General features: G+C 41.3%; 1 protein-coding gene across 1 annotated transcript in view; it reads left to right on the top strand.

Moving 5' to 3' along the window:
- ofcc1 (orofacial cleft 1 candidate 1) overlaps positions 1 to 21,235 on the top strand; it is an 85,368-nt gene that overhangs the window by 40,166 nt on the left and 23,967 nt on the right. Inside the window, exons 18-21 of the mRNA XM_039790927.1 lie at positions 10,103 to 10,360; positions 12,954 to 13,206; positions 13,692 to 13,855; positions 19,903 to 20,062. Coding sequence (XP_039646861.1) covers positions 10,103 to 10,360; positions 12,954 to 13,206; positions 13,692 to 13,855; positions 19,903 to 20,062 — 835 coding nt within the window. The remainder of the gene's footprint in view (positions 1 to 10,102; positions 10,361 to 12,953; positions 13,207 to 13,691; positions 13,856 to 19,902; positions 20,063 to 21,235) is intronic.

The following is a 21,235-nucleotide window of genomic DNA, read 5'->3' as shown; positions in this document are numbered from 1 at the left end:
AATACATTAGAGGGTACTTTAGCAGTACTTTACACTAATTATACTCAGCACAGTGATACATTATTTGCATTTCAGCTTTACAATTTGTTACATTTTAAAAAACAAAACACTTGCAGTTACTTAACAATTGTTGCTCATATCTGTTGTTAGATCATACACATTTTGATTTCCATGTATCCATTATTATTGCCAATTAGCTTTAGCAATGTGTCTCACCAATGTCACCCAACTATTTCTTTTCTTCCACCCTGGTTTTGAGGAGAGAAACCTGTTTTAATCAAAGTCATTCTCACATAGCAATTAGATCTAATTAGTCCAATTATCAAGATTCTAATTACATTGAAATATACCCCCTAAATCTCATATCAATTATACTATGTGTGACTTGTCCTGATCAGGAGACATGAAGAGAGAGTGAGAGACACAGAGTAAAGACAAAGCCGGGTAGAAGGGAGAATAAAAGCATCCATATCCTCCAGAGGCCAAATGTCTGCAGTACTGACTCCATCTGTCCCCAAAGCTTTTATTCCAAAAGACTGTATGGCCATTTGGGGATAAATGTCACTTAACCTTTTTTTTTTCCATATTAAGAACTATTGTCTTCCTGGTAATGATGTTATGATTAGTTACATGCTAGTTTTCTGTTTCAATTAGATGAGTGATGAGTCAAAATAAATACAGTTTTAGCATTTATGTTTAGAGCTAGTTATCAAACACTATTGTTAAGTCTGGATAAAAGCTGTCCAAGCAAAAGGGGTGGAAATAATTATCACCAGGGTTAAAAATCCGTCCTGACCTTTGGTCGAACATACACTCTTAGCAAGCGTACACAAACACACAAACGCACACAGACCGCCACAGTATGTTACTATAGCGGTTGCAGTATGGTGCTGTAGGTGCACCGGCAAAACACACACGCACGCAACCATGCACAGCCTGTTCTTGTTGTGGAGTCAGAGGGAACACACTGACCTAATTTCCCCCAGTTAGCACGCCTCGTTGGGGACCAACAATCCTCTCCGCCCGTTTCCCCCAACCGAGCATCAGAGCGCTCACTCACTCTGTGTCTCTGTCGCTATCTTTCTGTGCCCTCCATCTGTTTGAGTCTGCACACTAGTGTAAGGTTAGCAATAAAGTGTACAGTTATATTCGTTACGGCTGTTCATCTACATAGGATCATGTGCAGAAAACATTGGTAACATGCAACCTGCAGCGTCAATCCTTTACTAAAGAAGTGCCGTTAACTATCATGGAGAGGAAGAGAGATTGGCCTGCAGTAACATACAGAGAAAGAGAGAAAACCACCTGAAATAATAGCTAGTTCCAGGCTGTCAATCCCCTGCATACTGCAGCTCCGAATCACAACTCAGTGCAAGGGTCAATCAATTCTGATGTAATGCTGGTAGGAGAGGTGGGTGGAGATGGCAGTGCTGTTCACCCCTGGGTCTCTAGTGCTTTCCTGTGCTGAGGAGGCAGGCATGTGTCTGCATGTGTGTGTGTGCAAGTGTGTGCGTGCGTGCACGTGTGAAAGAGAGGCCCCTGGCTACTGCAGCCCGAGTGCACATGTTAGGGTTTTCTGCGGCCAGACTCACCCCTGGGTCACTTCGGATCTCACAGACACACACATACACAATCACTGTGTTGCTTCCTTTTTGGAAATGAGAGCTGTCAGCTCCCTGACAGGCTAATGTTGCAATATGATTGGTTAATCTGGAGTGATCTCACTGTCAGTCAGAGCAGACTGCGGTCCCATTGGTGGTCTGGGTCAAATGAATGTGTTTCCCACAGACACGTGGGGGGGGGGGCGGGATTCGAATAGGTATACAATGACAGGAACTATATGTGAGAGCATATGAGTGATTGTGTGTGATGTGTGTGTGTGTGTGTGTGTGTGTGTGTGTGTGTGTGTGTGTGTGTGTGTGTGTGTGTGTGTGTGTGTGTGTGTGTGTGTGTGTGTGTGTGTGTGTGTGTGTGTGCGTGAGAGAGAGAAACAGAGCTGGGCCAAAGGTGACACTTCCCTCACGGTCTTCTTTTTTCATCTCTACTCACTCGTTCCCCAAGTCCGACATAAACATCTAAAAAAGATTTTAAAAGTCAACAAATAACTCCAAGAGAATTTAAAAATGGATTTGTACAGATACATGTTAGCTAATGCACTGTAGCACAAACATGCACTAATGCATTGTGCCCTGTGCAAATAATTATGAACTTTTAGGAAAACATCCCTGACTGGCAGCTCTAATTATACAAGTGACAAGTCGTAGATGTCGATGTAATCAGAATTTAATTATAACATTTGTGTATATATATATATATATATATATATATATATATATATATATATATATATATGTGAGCATGATGTCATCAGCAACTATTATAGCCATTGCCAGTTTTGAACCAGAGCATGCTTGATTGATAACTGCACTGACACCACTGTTAACAGTGTGTGTTTTTCTTAAACGGTTTGGAGGCACACATATATGAGATAAGAGTGACACTTATAAAAACACACAGCCCAACACAAACCTGTAGCCCATTTATGGAGTTTTTCCCAGCCTCAGCAGAAGTCAGTTTTAAGGGGCCCATTTCATCCTGCATTGACACAACTGACACACTGAAAAAGAGAGTGATTCAAGAGCTACTAATCTGCTCTGTGACGCTGGGTGGCATTTCAGGTCATGGCACAGAAAAAAACTTTTCTTCTATGTCCATCTCGCACTCAATTGCCCTCTACATACACACATACAACACATGGTTAGTCTCTCTGGCTGATAATTATATTTTCTCTCCCGATAATTCTGTCTTATCTCCCTTTCTCTGCCTCTAATTTCCTCCATCTTTCTCTCGCCATCCTCTCCTCCCTGGTGGCAATGTCCTGCAGTTATGAGGCAAGGTCAGAGAAGTGAAATCCATTTAAATACTGATGCAACTCTCTTGAGGCCCATACTCTGCCTCCGCAGCACTCTTTCCTGTACGCCTCACCCAAATTGATGAATGGATAGATCCCCTTCGAACATTTCTTATTTGCCCTGCATTGTTCATTCAATGGATTACACATCTACTGGCACCATGTTTTGAGTTTATAGAGAGAAAAACAACCTGTTCTTCATTGTTGAGGACTGTGGTGGTAGCTGTAGTAGCTGTGCCTGGGAAGTCCCTGTGTGTTTGTAGATCCCAGGTGCATCTGCATTTGAAATGTTTCCACCCTAGTTTATGGAACACCAAGGGACCTGCCATTTCCATGTTTTAATCCCCTCTCGTGCTAAGTCAGGCGCTCCATAAAAACGCCACATGTTGCATGGTAATGAAACGGCTACCTCATGTATACATCTAAAGTATTCCAAGGTGTGCGCAGAGGCAAAAACCCATTTTGCAAGAGGGATTTGGTTGGCCAAAGCAGGAATCACAAAACTGGATTATCACATATCAAATTTGTGTCCTTGACTGGTCTTTTGGTCAGCAGCCTTAGAGGTTTGGCATTGCATGGAAAGCATAGCCTACACTGTTATCCCAAATTAGTTGACTTTACTAGAAATTTGCGTGAAAATCCGTTGCCTTAAACAGTCTTTTTTTTTTTTAAGGTGAAACTTAACATGTCAAGTTGTATTAAAGGGGCGCTATGCAGTTTTGGCCATTTCTTTATTTCTTTCTATTTTTTGCTCGCAGGTTTCTCTATAGAGCCCCCCTACAGCTTCGGAATAGATATTTGGCAGCTCCAATGTTTACTTGTGTCTGACTCCTCGCTCGGTCAGTCTGCCGTTTCCTATTTCTCTGTTCCTTGACCATGACGATAGTGTGAAAAACTCCATCGCTAACTTGTTAGCCGGTTCCTGAATGGGTGTATGTGTGCAGTGCCGTGAAGCAATTTGTTACATCGCGTGACCTGATATCACGCGATACGCTGAGGTCGGCGGCTTGCCGGGCGAAGGTTGCAAGGGTGGTTTTTCCGCACACAGGCGCTAGGGGGAAGCGAGATGACCATCATTCAACTCGAAAAAAGTCGTATAACCATTCCATTGACTCCGAAGCTATTCAGTTAAGGTAAATTAAGCCAAAAAAAACTGCATAGTTCCCCTTTAACACAGCGGTAAGTTGATGCAATAGGCAAATGAAGTTCACATTAGTAGTAGTAGAAGTCATCACTAAAAATCATTAGTAAACTTAAGTTTTTTCCCCTGAGTCATGTTAAAATATAACAAATATAAAACATTAAGCTAAACTTAATAAAACTAAAGAAAGAATTCATTCTTATAAAAATGTTTTCTACTTTATAACAGTATAGTTTTAAGAACAATGTATTCAATACATTTATTCCAATGCAACAGAAAGGATGACAATGCAAGGATTGTAATTTCCAATATTTTCTGCGTGAAAAATCTCACTCAAGAGACTATACAGATTTCCCATCTGTGTGACCAAATGTTACCTCACTGCCCAGACTCCATCAGTCCCCACCCGGGTCTTGGTCATGGTGTAACAATAAATGTAGACCGACGTGAAGCCTAAATCAACCACACAAAACTAAAACCCAGATAACATAAATGCACACCCAAAACATTAACAGAACATTATTAAAACACACTTTAACTAAGACAGAAACTGTTCAGGACATATATTTTTTTCCCATGAGCCTTTGCACCGCTTCAGTGCAGAACAGTTCAAATGACACTGTCCCTCTTATACAGAAACTTAACATCCGTAGTTATCTCTGCTTAATAAGATCTGTGCACTGCATACTTAAGCTGATTATTACAAAGAATTAATGCAATTTAGAAATGAATTTGTTTTGTAACAAAACATGAAACAATAAGAAGTGACCACTAAAAAGTTTAATTACAACAAAATCTGGGTGTATAGTGTATTAGTGTATTGGACTGAAGACAGCTAGCCTGGCCTCTAAAGATAATTTATCAACACAATATATTTAATTAGTTTCATAGCATAAAAAGATATATAGGTATATTTATTAGCAGTCAACAGTACATTTCTTGACTGTGCATAGTACTTCCTGTCCTGTCTTTCCTGTCCTGAGGTTGCCAGGCAACAAGTGGAAATTACTTCTAACCGAACAATTCCTTTAAAGATGTTGAAACAATTACATGCACAATTGTTGATCATCAGCAAATAGAAGGAAGTTGTATTTTTATCTGAATCGATTACTATCAACAGATCATTTAGATGGTCATTGCCTTACAATGTCATCTTCCAGAATTAACAACCCAAAGTAGGAGTTCACTTAAAAATGCACCCTTAATTACCACCATGATAATCAATGTTTCCTCCCAGTCCACTTGGTTTCACATTAAATATGATACAATCACCAATGCAACATTTTTATGAGTTTGCGATTCTGTGCCAGCATTGCATCTCATCTGCTGCTAGCTGATCAACAGCACAGAGCACTTGTGGCCTTTTCCATAGCCCTCGTATGCTTGCCTGCATGTGAGAACCTCCCTCGCATTGTAAAAATGAGCGGCCAACTATTAGTCAAACATAGATTCCTAATTAAGTGGATCATTTCTTTTTTTTTCACTGCTTCTGATTATGCTCTCTTCCGCTCTGTCAGCTGCAAATAATTCTGATAATTTGGTGGTGCATCGTTGTACTATTTAATTATATGATGATGGACTCCAGTTCTGCAGCTGAGTCACTATTCCATAATTCTCTTTTAACTAAACCCCAAATACCTGCCACTGTGCTCCCATTTTGTCAATGAAACTCATTTATTTGTATTCTCGCTTTGCCAGGGTCTCTGTAAAAAAGCTGTGCTTATAAAGCCCCCAAATGGTAAGGTAATTGTTCTTGGAACAAATAAAATTAAAAGAGAGGGAAAGAGGGAGCACAAAGTTACATTTTTCAGTATAAATAAAACTTCTCACAAGATGATATAAAAATGACTCAATTATCTAAAAGCCTTGTGGGCATATACTGCTGCTCAACTTGTTTTTATGCACACACACATTCAAGGTGCTTTGGAAAAATGATACCAGCTTAGTAACCAATGATTATCATTTAATGCATCTTGTGGGAACAGGTTTCTTTGTGATTTCCACTTGGTGAGGTTTCATAGCTTCCTGTATTATATTTGCCCCACCCGCACAAAGCCCTGCTTTTATGCCAATCATTACGTAAACATACGTGCTTCTGCGTGGATGCAGTAAATAGGCAGTTAAAGCTTCCACTGTGGGAGTGACTGTAGCATCTGTACATGATGTAAACTTGGATTGGCATACATAGAGTATTTGTTCATGTTTATGCAACACCGTTGCCAGTGCTTCACTGCCTGGCCTGTTACTAGCTGTGGATTAGTCCTATTGGTTATTGATGCAAATATTAGACTTGCAATATATGTTTCCTGGCTAGCTGATATGGCATTTTAGCACTAATATATATAATATATATTTCTTTCATATTACCAACAACGATTTATTTGTATAAACTGTAAAGTTAAATTCCCATGACTAAGTCAGCTGAAATTATATTAAATTGATAGATACATAACTACTTCATTGCTTATATGAAGTTTACTGCAGTGGAATCCTCCAAAACAGCAGAAAAGTAAGCTAGCCTCAGAAAGGAGCTGGCTGTGCAACCCACAGAGGACAGATGATTGTCACGATCCAAAACAAATGCATTATCAGCATTCTTCAAAAGTGAAATGTAAACAAAGATGTGGTATCTTCAGTCCTATCTCTTGACACCTAAGATAATCGCACTCCCATAATCACCACAACACTCCTGCATCTGGGCCACTAAGAAAACAATCACGTTATCCGTCAATCTTTTAAGTCTATTTTCACACTGTATATTTTGCTTTCTCTATTTCCCCAACAGCAAACCATTCTTCGACTATATGGGTAAAGATGTGCGGTTTAAGTGCATTTATAAACAATGCCGGCGGTGGCCCAAATAAGAAAGTGACAGAAAATAACTTAATCCTCAAAATAAAGGGATAAGTCCAATACTTTAAGTGGCCTTAGACTGGAGGGTTTAAGCCATTAGGGTAATGCAGAGGGATTCTCAGGGTTACCTTCACTCAGCCCTGGAGCCTTCTCACCATAAATCTGCTATTTAAAATGTAACACCCCACTGTTACTCCTCTTCTCCCCCCGCCCCTCCATCTCTCATTACCCATGCCGTCTTTAGAGGTTTAATACTTGTCTCTACTTGCTATTGACTTTGTGCTATTTTTAAACGCACAGTTACTGTTTATTGTCGTGCCATACAACATTAAGGGACTCAGCTTGGGAAAGCCAGTCCAGGAGATGGTTCTTGCTCCAATGGTTGACAGATAGAAGCTAGTTACATCTGATTTACAGGCTTAAGCACTCTGTGACAAGGTTTAAGAGGATGATGAGTCCTTTTGCAATGTGCTTTGATGACATGAAAATGAACAACAAATGTATCGAAACTGATATAATGAGGAAACAGCTCCTGGCATAGATTTCACAGAATCATATACAAATTAAAATACAGTATTATGTGCCAATGCATGCCTGTTGAAATGGTTAGTTTCATCTCTTGGCCGCTACGCCACATGCTATCAGTTGTTCAGGGGACAAGCTGTGAGACATCCTTCGTTCCTGTGAGATAAAAAGCCCACACCTCCACCCCCTGCCTTTCCCTCTTTTTCTGTATTGTACTTTTGTAATTGGAGGTGCCATAATGAAATCAATTCAGTGGTGATAACAGATTTCACATCATGTTACCAGTTTCCTTTTGGAAAAGGCGGCCACATGAAGACGGCTAAAAATATTCCTCTTTCATGCATCATCAATATCTTCATTATATGAAAGATGGGCGTCAGGTTGTGTTTGCTGTTTTCCTTTAATGTCACTTGACAGGGTAGCATCTTGCCTGTGTCTGTGACACACTGCTTTTTCTGTCTACTCTGTAATTCCACTTTTGCAGACATGCGGAAAGCAGTTTTATACCACACAGTGAGGCAAGTCGTGATGAAGCTTGGAACAGAATGGTAGTGTCTTTGTCAAAATCATAATAGGGAAGCAGAGACACGCATTTGCTCATACATTATCCTCTTTCAGTTTGCTTTACACATCAAAGTCTTGTAAAAACACACACTGGACACTGGCATTGCACACTTTTCAATAATATACAGTCACAGGAAAAATCTCCTGTAAATCTAAAGTGTCATATATGGCTAATTTACTCTAAATAGTCAGGGTAAAGATGACTTTAAAGTTATCTTTATTGCCAGTGTCATTCATTAATATGGAGGCTGTACTCTACTGTAAGTAGAGTACAACAACAACAGCAAACAATGCCTTCAGACGATTTAATTTACATGTAATGAAAAAGCAATAGATCCAATGTAACTCTCTTGACATCCCTATTGCATATATTATGTTTTATGTACAGCATCTCACTGACCTCACACAGGAAACATATAGTAGTGGTACACTTGGAATACATGCTGGGCTTTAAAATCTCATCTGACCGTTAACTGACTGTTATGCCAGATGTTTATCCTCTCCGCTCAAGTTTATTTCAGCCAAGCTATGAATATTTATCAGCCCAAACTGTTGACTGAGCGTTTTCTGAATGAATCTCGAGTTCTCCCACGTGTACCGTACGCAACACCACTGCTCTCTTGTGCATCCACTAAGGAACTTGAAACTTCAAATAATTTAACACTTCAGAGAGTGTAGCCACCTCACAGGAACAGGAAAGATGATCTCTTTTGTTTTAAATGCAGCTTTGTGACGGTTCATATTTCAGCAACAATACAAGGGAGGATAACACAATGCTGCATTTTAATGTAAGTCTAGCCTAATTATTTGGTAAAGAGAAGGGGGGCAATACAATTGATTCTGGGTTTTTTTCTTCTTGTTTTCTGTCTTTAGGCAGTGTACCCTTTTCCCTAGATACACACTACAAAGTGAAATCTAACTGTGCTCTGGGACACAGTGGTGAGACACAGGGATGTCCACAGGCAAAGGCCTTAAGTCACACTCTGTGACGCTAACCATAGCTCTACTGTACACGCCTACTTTAGCCTTTGTCTAATTACCGCCAGCCAGACGATTGGGGTCATCAGCGTCCGCTTGTGTTGACATGTTCAAACTATAATAAATGGGATTCTATGCATTTTGTAACTAGAAACACCAATTTACTAAACACAGACAGACAGACACTGTACAGTGCTGTATGTGCTGTGTTTGAAGCTTTTATGCTAGGCTGTTGCGAGCCCATTGTAACATATTTAGAATTTTTCCTCTCCTCTCTCTCTCTCTCTCTCTCTCTCTCTCTCTCTCTCTCCTCTCCTCTCCTCTCCTCTCCTCTCCTCTCCTCTCCTCTCCTCTCTGTCTCTCTGTCTCTCTGTCTCTCTGTCTCTCTTTCTCTCCTCTCTCTCTCTCTCTCTCCTCTCTGTCTCTCTGTCACTCTGTCTCTATGTCTCTGTCCCTCTTTCTCTCTCCTCTCTCTCTCTTTCTCTCTCTCTCGCTCTCTCTCTGTGTCTCTCTGTCTCTCTTTCTCTCTCTGCCTCTCTCTTTCTCTCTCCTCTCCTCTCCTCTCGTCTTCTCTCTTCCATCTGTGCCCTCTATATGAAAGGGAATAGTTGAGCAGGCCTGACAAAGGGCGGCACAGAGGAGGCAGAGGTGCTGAGGGAAGCTGAGGACTGCTGGAAGGGATTCCTATCTGTTTGTGTGTGAATGTGTGTCAATTTGAATACCACATTTCCCTACACATCATTTGAGTGCATGCATCTGACGATAGTAAAAACAAATGCATTTGAATACTATATGTAATGAACAGAAAAGGGTTTGCATTGTGACTTCAAACGTACATTCATAAACGTAACACCTAGCGTTGTAACTCACCTGTATATCTGCAACTGCTGAGATCTACAGGCTACATGTTGCTTTGTTGACACTGTCACCCATGTACAGGAACTGTTTAATCACCCTGTGAAAAAAATGCATTGCAAAATATCAAGAATAAAAGGAGAGACGTTTTGACAGATGTGACAGTTTAAAGATAACACTAATAGATTATTGTGTTTAGAATAATACAGTAATTATTATTATTAGAAAAAGTGAAGAAAAAACTTCCATGTATGGCGTGATTCTCCTCTGTCTAGAAACAGATCAGCACTGACTGGATCTGCTTCCTGCCCCTCACGTCTGTCCGAGCGAGCCCGCCTGGCCATCCGCATGCTGCCGTCCGAGCTGGGCCTGCCGTTGCCGTGGCAACAACAGCCGCATAGTAGCTGGTGTGGCTCCGTTCGGCAGCTCGGCCTCATTATGCTGCTGCTGGCTTTGATGTGGTTTGTGAGGCTCTACCTGCATTACTGCAGCCAGTGGCTCTACCTCCAGGCCATAGCAGTTCCTGTCAACAAGTGAGTTTGCTTCCTTTGATATCACCCTGCACGCACGCACACACACGCACACACACACACACACACACACACACAGTCACACACACACAAAGAGCAGTACTACATAGACATTTTTTGAGAATACGCATCGCTGCTGACATAAATCCTTTTACATGGAGGGCAGATACATACATAGATTACTGAATCACATACGGCAAATTGCAGATGCACATACACTCACACACAACACATGCATGCAAGCTGAGAAGAACACACATGCAACGTACGGTTGTGAAATGGGATGTGGAAGGGTTAAGGAGCAGAGGAAAAAAATGAGGATGTGCAGCGTGTGTGTGCACATGCACACACACGCACACACACACACACACACACACACACACACACACACACACACACACACACACACACACACACACACACACACACACACACACACACACACACACACACACACACACACACACACACACACTGGATAGGCCCAAATCATCTGTTTGGAATCCCCCCATTAACATTTTAACAAGACTCTCTCAATATTAACAAACCATTGCTGGGAGAGTTTGTTGATTTCACCACACAGCTTTAAGTCCCAAAAGGCTACATTATTTGGAAGGAATTTATTGTTATTCTTTGGTACACAGCATTGATAATAAACAGCAATAAGATACCACAGAACTGTTAAATCAGATCTCAATGGCACATGGTGCTGATTTAATTCATCACAATAAAACAAGCTGGCTGCAAACAGGGCATACAAGCAGGTTTTTATTACAATAACATGGGGGTGCAAACATCACAAGTTAAATCATGGAAAGTGATAGAGGGAGGCTGAGGGAGGGAAAAAAAAGTGGTGGAATGAAAAAAAAGGATGGACTGAGAGGGTGGGTAGGAGGTGAAAAAACAAAAATGTGAAAACAGAGGGGGTCAACGTCGGATGACAACTTCCACATGTTCAGATCTGCTGCTCTCCCTCCGAGCATTTCTCTCTCCATGCGATGGCCAGAGCTGGCGATGCCCAGCGAGAGAGAGCGAGAGAAAGGCCAAGTGACAGTCAGAGTGGCTAGTGTGATGACAGGCCTCCCTTTCCTTTCCACTCAGTTTTTTCTTCCTCTCTAACTCTGTCTCTCTTTGCTTCCTCCTTCCCCACAATCCACCCTCGGACATCAGCGGACAGTAAAGTGTGCCCAGGAGCAACTCAGTCTCTGGCCCCAATGCTACTTCAGTAACCAATGAGCTTTCCTTTCTACCTTCCTTTCTTTTTTTCTGCATTTTTTTATATACTAACATGAGTGTAAAATGACTGCAGTACAAATAATTTGTACTACTAAACTAAAAGTAAATGTACTCATTATGCACAATTGCCCATGTCAGTGATATATGTTATTACATATTATATTATTGGACTTTTATTGCTTATGCATCAATGTGTAAGCAGCAGTTTTGTAGCTGGTTCAGGTAAGGCTAATATGCATTATTGTCCTGTCCGGTAGTTAAGAGTACTTTATTACAAAGTAACATAGTACTATGTGTATATCTGAAATGTAGTGGATTAGAAGTATGAAGAAGATGAAAATCTCTCAAAAAGAACAAGTTCCTTGTTGTCCTTGAGTAAGTGTACTTGTGTAATGTAATGTAATGTAATGTGATCCACAAAGCCTGGCAATAGCAATGCACATGCTCAAACCATTACATAAGTACCACATGCAATTTAGAAATTTCAAATATCACATTTGCAGAGACACCAAATTTGATTTAATATGGAATGAGGACCGTCAATGTTTGATATGGAATAATGGCACCAATGTCAAATTGCTATTACAATTTATTGAACCGGAAAGTTTCATTGTGTTATATAAAGACTCACTATGAATGAAATATCTCCGTGTCATTCTTGGAATGAGATTTAACAATGAATCCGAGAAAAACAGAAGCCTACAGTGTTAAAAAAATAACATTAAACTCTTCTGTCTGTACCGGTCATTTGGAAGATTGAATCTGTGTGTTGGCAGATTAGCCACAGATAAAACACCAATGGACCTCCGCTGTCAGATTAATGGACAGAAACTGAGAGACGCTTGACTCTTGGAGCAAATCAGATGGAAATTAATGAGCAAAAACTGGACCTCTCCTCTCCCACCACTGGCTCTACCTCCTCCTGACTGATGGGAAGATTAAGAAACTCATGAGGCTTGCGGTAAATGGGGAGTCTAATTTACAAAAGGGGGCTAAGAAAAGCTCCCTCATGTTACAGTACAGGTGTTACATTTTTGAGGCATTTTACTTTTTATTTTTAGTTTAATTTGATGTATAAAGATTATTTTATCATACCTTTATGTATGTTTTTTATGTGACCACTAATGCAGTGCATACTAGTAAAACAGCCAATTACAATGTTAATTGTCATCAAATTTAATTAAACATGATTGAGTCAACCACAAACATTACAACATAGTGTGTGAATTGCTGGAACCAGTTGCCCTTAAGCTGCAAAGCATCACGAACACAAAATATACTACATATTGACACATGCACACACTTCACACTCAACCCACATCACAGCACATCACCCGCCTCTGTTTCCTCTCCCCGCCAGATTCCAGTTCCACGCACACACCGTGGACCTGGTATACCAGAGTTCTCTGCTCCACACCCGGGAGGAGCTGGCGATGGTGGTGGTGGGTCCCCTGACCTTGAACACAGTAACGTTCCTGCTGGTTCTGATCAGATGGGGCTGTCAACAGATATTTGGCTCACTCCCTTCCTTCACGTCAAAGTTTATCATGGCTCAGGGAGTGTGGACAGTCCTCGACCCCCTGGCAGTCTTTGCAGTGGACGCCGTCCTCGGGGTAAGTCACTTAAAAATAACTTGGACACTTGTGCACTTTAAATAGGAGTTCACTTTATCTTGGCAAAGTGACTTTAGATTACAAAAAAGAGGGGGGGGGTGAGAAAAAAATGTGCAAGGTTAGACGGTGTTTTTTTGGCAGTGGCTTGGATTTTGTCAGTGAGGAAGACTGAAATGATTTGGACTGTGCACAGTTGACAAGAGGTGATGTCTAAATCAAATCTTAGTTAAATATAATTCTTTTGTGTTCTTATTACTAAGAAATGAATCCAAACCCTTGTTATATTTATGTATGATTTTTAAAATGAATCAGCAATGTAAGATGTAGAGTGAGAGGAACACAGCTGACTATGTGAAACTCAGTCCTTGAGCCATCACATGAGCCATCGTTTGAGCTTCCCCATATTGCAAATGTCCAGTCTTATAACAGTTATTGATTTATCTGTTTTTTTGTTTCTTCTTTTCTTTCAATCTCTGTCTCCTCAGCGTCTTGCCTACAGCCCAGACACACCGGTGGGTGATGCAGCCAAGCTTTACTGGCACTTCTATCGAGTTGACCAATCAGGTGCAGTGGGAGTGACCATCACTCTCTTCCTCTATGCGGTCCTCTTCCTGCTCTCCATCACCATCCTCTTCATTTACATGCTCAGGTGAGACGATGACCTGATACAATTCCTATAATTTGTCGTTCTGTGAATATAGTCGCCAACATGCTGACCAATTACCATGAACATAAATGAGCCACTTGCATTAGTCAAGTGCAACCTGAAAGAAAGTTTCCCCAAATGAAGAATACAATAACAATATATTGATTTAGATATATATGCACAATAAGCAATTCAATACTTCAATATGACAGTTGACATGAAAATAAACACAGTTAACTCTGACAGTATCTGTGCAGTGTAAGTGCAAGTTAATACATGCTAGAAGGGTGTACTGTTCAAAATAGTCTGACATACTATATACTTTTTTATACCTTGCTTATACCCTCAAACTTGCTGTTAAGTCTGAAATGTAAAAGAGCATTATTTTTAGGCCCAAAATGAGTTATGTCCCGGTCTTTGTGTCACCGTATATAACAACAAAGTTACTCTATGTGAGCCAATCTTCTGGGAAAAAAAATTAAATACACCCAGTGTGGCTGTATAATTGAAGGTAACCAACTTAATGTCAGTGCATGTCAGAGTTAAAAAGTATCACTGAGTCAAAACACAGTGGTGAGCATGTTCCCATAAATACAATGGATTCTGGTTCTAGTAGATCCAGTTCTTTTTTTCATTCCATATTGCTCATTCACCCCTGACTTTAAGGTGCAATATGTAATACTGACAGCAAGTGTTTAAAATAGTTACTGCAGTACAAATTCAAAATACTGGAGAGAGTCGTCTCCCCCGATTTGAAGTTCATGGAGGTTGCCAGGCTGAGACCGCAGCATCCACAACAATGTTGCTAGACGCTAGTCTCACATAGCCAGACATTACTTCACAGCACAGCGGAGAAGCTAACATTAGATGCTGGCTATAGGTCATAAAAGCCCGTGCTCACGCGGAGCTCTGTACCCAACTGATCTTTTCGGCTTAGAATTACGGTAGGGACCGCTAAAACCACAACAACCTCGCCGTCCTCTCCACCCGATGGACAGACACACTTCCTCGGCTTAGAATTAAGGTAGGAACCGCTAAAAATAACACTACCTTGCCGTCCTCCCCACCTGACTGAACACACTTTATTGGCTTAGAATTACGGCAACAATCACTAAACACACTACAAACTCACGGTCCTCTCTTCCCGATTTACAGCCCCTTTCTCTTGGCTTAAAATAACTCACCATTGTCAGCTCCAGCTGCTGAACAGGCTACACATTGTAAACAGTCGTGGCCCGCTTGCCTGGTCTTCCGGTAACGTTAGCATTTAGCAGGGTTAGCATGGCGGCATTAGATAGGACCAGTCGGGATCACTTTACTGGCTGTGTCTCAATTGTTTTTGCGAGTAACCAACTCGGGTACTCTAGCTATAATTCAATGTGAGTACACGAATGTTGAAATTACATAAAATGCCCATCCCTTGTAGCTGTGATAAATTAGCCTGAAGCTAATGCTTACCTGTTCAGGAGGAAATTAGCCTACTCAGCGTCCTTTTGGGCTCTAAGCTGTCTCCATCTTTCAATTACATCTCCAATATTTTCCCGGGGTTTGTTATGTCTCTGGTCACGACACTGTACGAAACATGCCATTTTTTTTAGGTCTGGTAAAATTCATCGTTGATGCTGTTTGTTTATTTTCTGCTTTGATGGCTGTACTAACATTACAGCTGTAGCGCGCTGGGTTTACGTTTTTACAGCTATATCTGGCAACCCGTTCTGGCTATCAAACTGGGCAGTTGATAACAACACACATGTCAAAACACACACAGAAATTCCGTCACAGAACGGAAATTTCAAAATGAGAAAATACTGGCATTAGCATTGTCGTCAGAAAAGATAGTATTTCAACTTAGCATGTTCAACACATTGGGGTCATTTTTGGATTTATTGCAGTAAATAAGTATACAACATATTAAGTATATAAATACGACATATTGGACCATTAAGCCCTGGGCAGGGACGTCGGACTGGGGGAAAAGGGGGATGGAGTACCCAGGGCCTTCATGTAAGGAGGGCCCCCAAAATGCTAGAATGAATAGCTGTGGATGCGGGGAGGGGCCCATAGAAGATGCCTTTCTACAGGGCCCAGAATTTTATGCTATGCCCCTGGCTCGGGGTCTGACCTTCCTGGTGTCTGAAAAGCATCACACACGCAGCTCTAGCTGGGAATTATCATTTGGGTATTTTCGAATTGACGCGGCCTTAAGGGGCAGTCTGCCAATGAAGAGGAAGACCCGTGAAACACTCTGGCCCACACCAGTCTACTTTTCTCAAGCACCCGTTCAGAAATAACTCTAAACCCTCCACCCCCACAGCTTTGTGCCATGTTCCACCCCATCCATAATTTCTTTCTCTCCTCTGTCCACAGAAAAGCACAAAAAAAAATAGAAAATGAAAACAAATGTTGATCTAATCCATTTTGATTTTTATAGTCGCATGGAATTACTTATGCTGTTATGCATTAACCTCACACAACATCACACACACACACACACACACACACACACACACACACACACACACATTGAGTTGCCAGACACAAAAGCAGAAATACACACATGCACCACACAGTTGCCCTTTTTTGAACACACCATACTCTACAATTGGTTGGAAAATTGAAAGCGTTTCTAATTCAAAAGTTAGATGTGTTTTGATACAGCGTGAACATATAGCCCCCTTACATTATCCGATTAGGCTGAATGTTTTGCATGGTTGGTATCACTGCAGGTTTCATACATATTGAAAGGGACTGCATATACGTCTATCTTGCTGCACTATGTGTTCCACTCATGTCTTGCAGATTGAGGTCACTCATGCTGAAGCATTTACTTGCTAGGTTTGTATTATGTTTGAGCACCTCAGACTGGTTTATCACATTTTGTATACCAAGTCTTCATGTCCTCCACAGAGCTTTTAAAAGCTTCATGAGAACACTGGTCCCTAACTGTTGAGTCAAACATTGCCTTTTTTCATTGGTTTAGAAAATGACAGGAGGTTGGCGCTGCATTGCAATGAGAAGGCAGGCTTAAAGATGCACTGTCGAAACACTGATTTCAAATGTCCAGCCTCAAAGATGACTATTGCCCTTTTTAAATAATAGAAGGATATCGTTTTTTGCAGCATGGAAGTAAAAAAAAAGTAAAAGGGCGGGTGATAAATTACTGAATAATGTAACTCAGTATTCATCAAAGGTGTGTTCTCCCACCCTCATATAACACCAAATTCCATAAACGGTTCAAAATGTAAGAAGCCCTTATTGAATTAATCAGTTTGAGATTGGCGGCCGAGGAGAGGGTGCCATCTAATTTCAGTAAGCGGGACGCTTATCGGGCTCCAGCTAAATGGACAATATTAAAACAGCAGCCGGGAATAATGACTTCTGCCACTCAAGCGCCACACGGGTTTGTATTGAATGTAGGCCACGAGGCTGAAGCAAGGCTGATAATTTTATGGGTTACAGTTTCCTATTGGCTGCAAGGAAGGGGCTCTGACACAGAGCGTGACCTATTTCTAAAAAAATGCCTGGGGCTATATGTATAGATAGAATGGACTGTTATCCTTTTTTAATTACATTTTAGACAGCCTTTATTCACTGGCTGCAAATATACACATCAGTGATGTGTTTTACATCTCTATCCATTTTTAAAACTCCACTAAAGAAAATGATGTTACATTGATAGTGCTGCAGTTACATTCACATGATTACAAGGTTAAAAAAAAAACAACTTAATTTTGCTGTGTTTCTCAAGTTTGCATGTGTATATATGGACATACAGCATACAATTTAAACAGGGTAAGGGTACAGTAAGACTCCATAACCATAGCCAAATCAGTCATTGATCACCTCGTCCTAAAGGAAACATGCACTGATTGTCAAATCTTGTAAAATGAATGTGTATTTTCATGGAATTGGGAGGAAGTACACTCTTTTATTGTATCTTTCTGGCCATAAAAGAGTAATATACAGTATCAACACATTCTCAATCCCAGCGTGTCAAAAACCAACGCTTGGTCAGCTGCTTTTGGCATTAGTTACTGACGCAAAAAGTCTCCCTTAGCGTTTCAGTCAGACGCAGCCCTTTGGTGTCACTTTTTGACGCTCATGGTCATTTTTCAACGTGCAGGTTAAAGCTTTAGTGCGTAACTTTTTGATATTAATAATTGTCTGTTACATTTAATTGCCAAATGAGTTGCTACATAACAAATTAAAACTATCGGCTCCACACAACTCTCTCTGTATTTCTCAGTATGTCTATGTTCAGAAGATTGTGGTAACTTTCCTGCGCAGAAACTCGAGTGAAGATAATTACCTTTTCTGAAGAGTCCGTCATGTTCTTTTAATCCTCCATGCCCTCCTTGGCTACTAGCAACTGCGTAAAGGGGCGGCTTTTATCATGCGGATGCGCCGACAGTTTTGTTGTCTTTGCTTAGAATTCCTCATGGGGGCGGCAGAAACTATGCACTATAGCTTTAAAACCACTTAGTGTTAGGGAAAGATCGTGGGTGGGCTTAAAAGATATACTCTTCAGTGACACACGGAACAAGAACTGGACACAAACACCGCTCTCCTGTGTGGTTCCGATCCACCACTCCAACCTACCTCCGAATGCGGATTTTAGGTCTTTCATACTACTCGCTACCGTTGTCGCTCTTAAGACTATGTCATCTTACAGCGCCGCGGTCGAGCTGCTGCTATGCCCGGTGCATCCCATACAGACGCTAAATGGGGATTTTTGCGTCTTTATCTGATGCTGAGAGATACTGACCAAGCAACAGTATTTGACGAGTTGGGAATGAGAAGAATATATAGCAAACTCAAAGATCAGTGCATAATTATTTCAGTTTGAACGCATTTAATGAACATAGGTTTCCCACGCATAAATACCCTTCTCTTCTCATCCACCTTGCTCATGTCGTCATGAATATTCCGTTAAAATGTATTCTGTAAGTTAACACACGTCCCTACACTGACGAAGAGCTGATAAGAGCCTTATTATTTAGGTCGAACCCCAGATATAAGTAACACATACTTCTATTCAGGGCACTTCTAACAATGTGGAAATGTTTTGAAGCACAAAGATGCAAAGATGGTGAATTCCTCCAAGAGAGAGAGACCGCATAAATTAATGAGAAGCACAATTCAAGTGTAGGATGAAAATGAATGCATGCTATTCCTGTGTCTGAGGTCAAGATTCTACAAACACCCCTCTCCCAAGAGCGATGGGGAATGATGCTGAGTTCAAAGCTCCGGCCCAGCTTCTTGTATAAATCCCTGTCTCCTTGATGTCGGTTTTATTTGAGAGTTGATTACCCTCTGACAGGCTAGAATCTCTATGGAAGGGCACAAGGTCTGCTGGTTTTGATGGTCAGCCAAGGCATTTGTTTACAGACATGGTGATTTTTGGGGGGGAGTTGGCTGCATGCACCCTTTGTGTGGCACAAGAAAAATAACTCTTTGGTAATGTGCGCTCATCTGGAGGTATGAATCAATATGCCTTATGTGCAAGAATGTTTTCTCGTGAGTTAAGCTAGTCTCTCCAGACACATCTGCAACCAGCATGTCCACTGCATCTGCCATCTTTGAAGCTCGGCATTAACACTGAAGAATACGTGACTCCCACACAGTAACAAATGTACAACCACGCAGACACACAGCCAAACGCAGACATCGCTAAAGCTTGTGTTAACAAAGTGCTTCCCACTCACAGGCCAATTTGTTTGATTCCTTTTGCTCTTTCATTGTGTTTGTATTGATGTATTAGACTTTTATAGAGCGTTGTGCTGCAAATATGCTTTGTGTAATCAATAGACAATTCATATGTTCTTCCAGCAAGTTGGGAGCATTGTGATTTGACCTGTTCCATAAAAGCCAGCCAATATGAAAAAAGAGGACATGATGCTGTTTGGCACACAGCAAAGATGCATGGTTTTCCTTGCTTTGCCATTTGACCCCAAGTGAACTTTCCAGGACAAAGACAGTGATTCAGGATGGCGTCACTCCTGCTCCCACTTCCCCCCTCCTCACTTCTTCACTCACACCACACCTTCCAGATTCCACAACGATGGTCGCATGCTGGACGTCTTTCAGCGGCTCACATCCAGGGAGGGGACATACTTTCTGCCTCAAGACCTGGAGCTGTCCAATCAGGAACTGAGCTACATTGTCAAGAAGGCGGAGCAGTGGAGAGGCTTCAATGGGGAGAGGCGTAAGGTAAGCAGCCTCTCAAGTCTCTCTAGACAATGCTCTTCTCCTCAAACACTTAGTGATTAATTGGGCTAATGGATGTTTTCTTAACGAGAGAGAATGAGCCAAAAGGTCACTGATACTTGTATGTGAGATTGGTCTGTGTAAAGGGGAGGAATTACACTTAATTTTCTGTAACCCCCGCGAGGTTTCTGCCATGTTGCGGAAAGACTGACTGGGGCAGAATGATACTGATTTAGTGGCAGCCATGATGGTATCGCTCCGTTCATCAATACAACGTCCAATTTGGTCAACTTAACGAAGATATTACGTCCGAGAGGATGTATAGGATAGGCTCATTTTATATTATTACATTTTCTTTAGTTACATTTCAGAAAGCTGAGAATTCATCTCAGAGGTCTTTAGCTTCATTCTAATTAGTACAAGATAATTACCAAAACAGAAACTCGGCTAGCGGGCTGCCTGATTAGTCTGTGGAAACCAATTTCCGAATATATTTCATTAAAGAAAGACTGCTCAATCAACACACATACATGCTGGGGTGCATGTGCATATATGCTACACTGGGCATTCTCTTAATGCGGACAACTAGGTGTCATGGGAATGCAGGATTCCAGTTTACATAGATGCATGTTCCCATGAAATTGCTACTGTTTGACAGCCAAGCGTAGGTCGATGGCGATGACACAGGGAAGGGCAGTGTATTAGCACCGAGCCTACAGCCAATGTAAAATCTTTGCATAGTGATTGAAAATGTGACTTGTTGAGATAAGGGAAATGGAACACAGTGATCTAACTGCAGCCCCATTTAATTCATTCCGCAGGATTTGTTGGTGGCACACATCGCTCGGTTTTCTCCATGTTCATTAACTCCCTTGCTCTTTGCTTGCACAAGTTCATATGGCTGTAAAGGGGTAAAATGGAACCAGAGACTACAGTCGATCATGGTTTCTAGTGAAAGATGGACTGGCCGTTAAGAACTTATGCAGTATTTTTTCTTACAAGGGAGTAAGCTTGACTAATCCAAAACACGTTTTGTGAGAGCCAAGGTTGTTAATATTTGAATGATGGTGAAAATCACCAGAATATCAACTGCCCCTGTGAAACCCCGCATTGACAAATTAGTCCACACTTTGAAGGCCGCTCCCCACAGTGTGAACTGAGGCAATCCACATCTCA

This window comes from Perca fluviatilis, chromosome 22 (assembly GCF_010015445.1).
Source record: "Perca fluviatilis chromosome 22, GENO_Pfluv_1.0, whole genome shotgun sequence".
Classification (NCBI taxonomy): domain Eukaryota; kingdom Metazoa; phylum Chordata; class Actinopteri; order Perciformes; family Percidae; genus Perca; species Perca fluviatilis.
The sequence above is the reverse complement of the archived record's forward strand: the minus strand, read 5'-3'. Positions and strand labels throughout refer to the sequence as shown.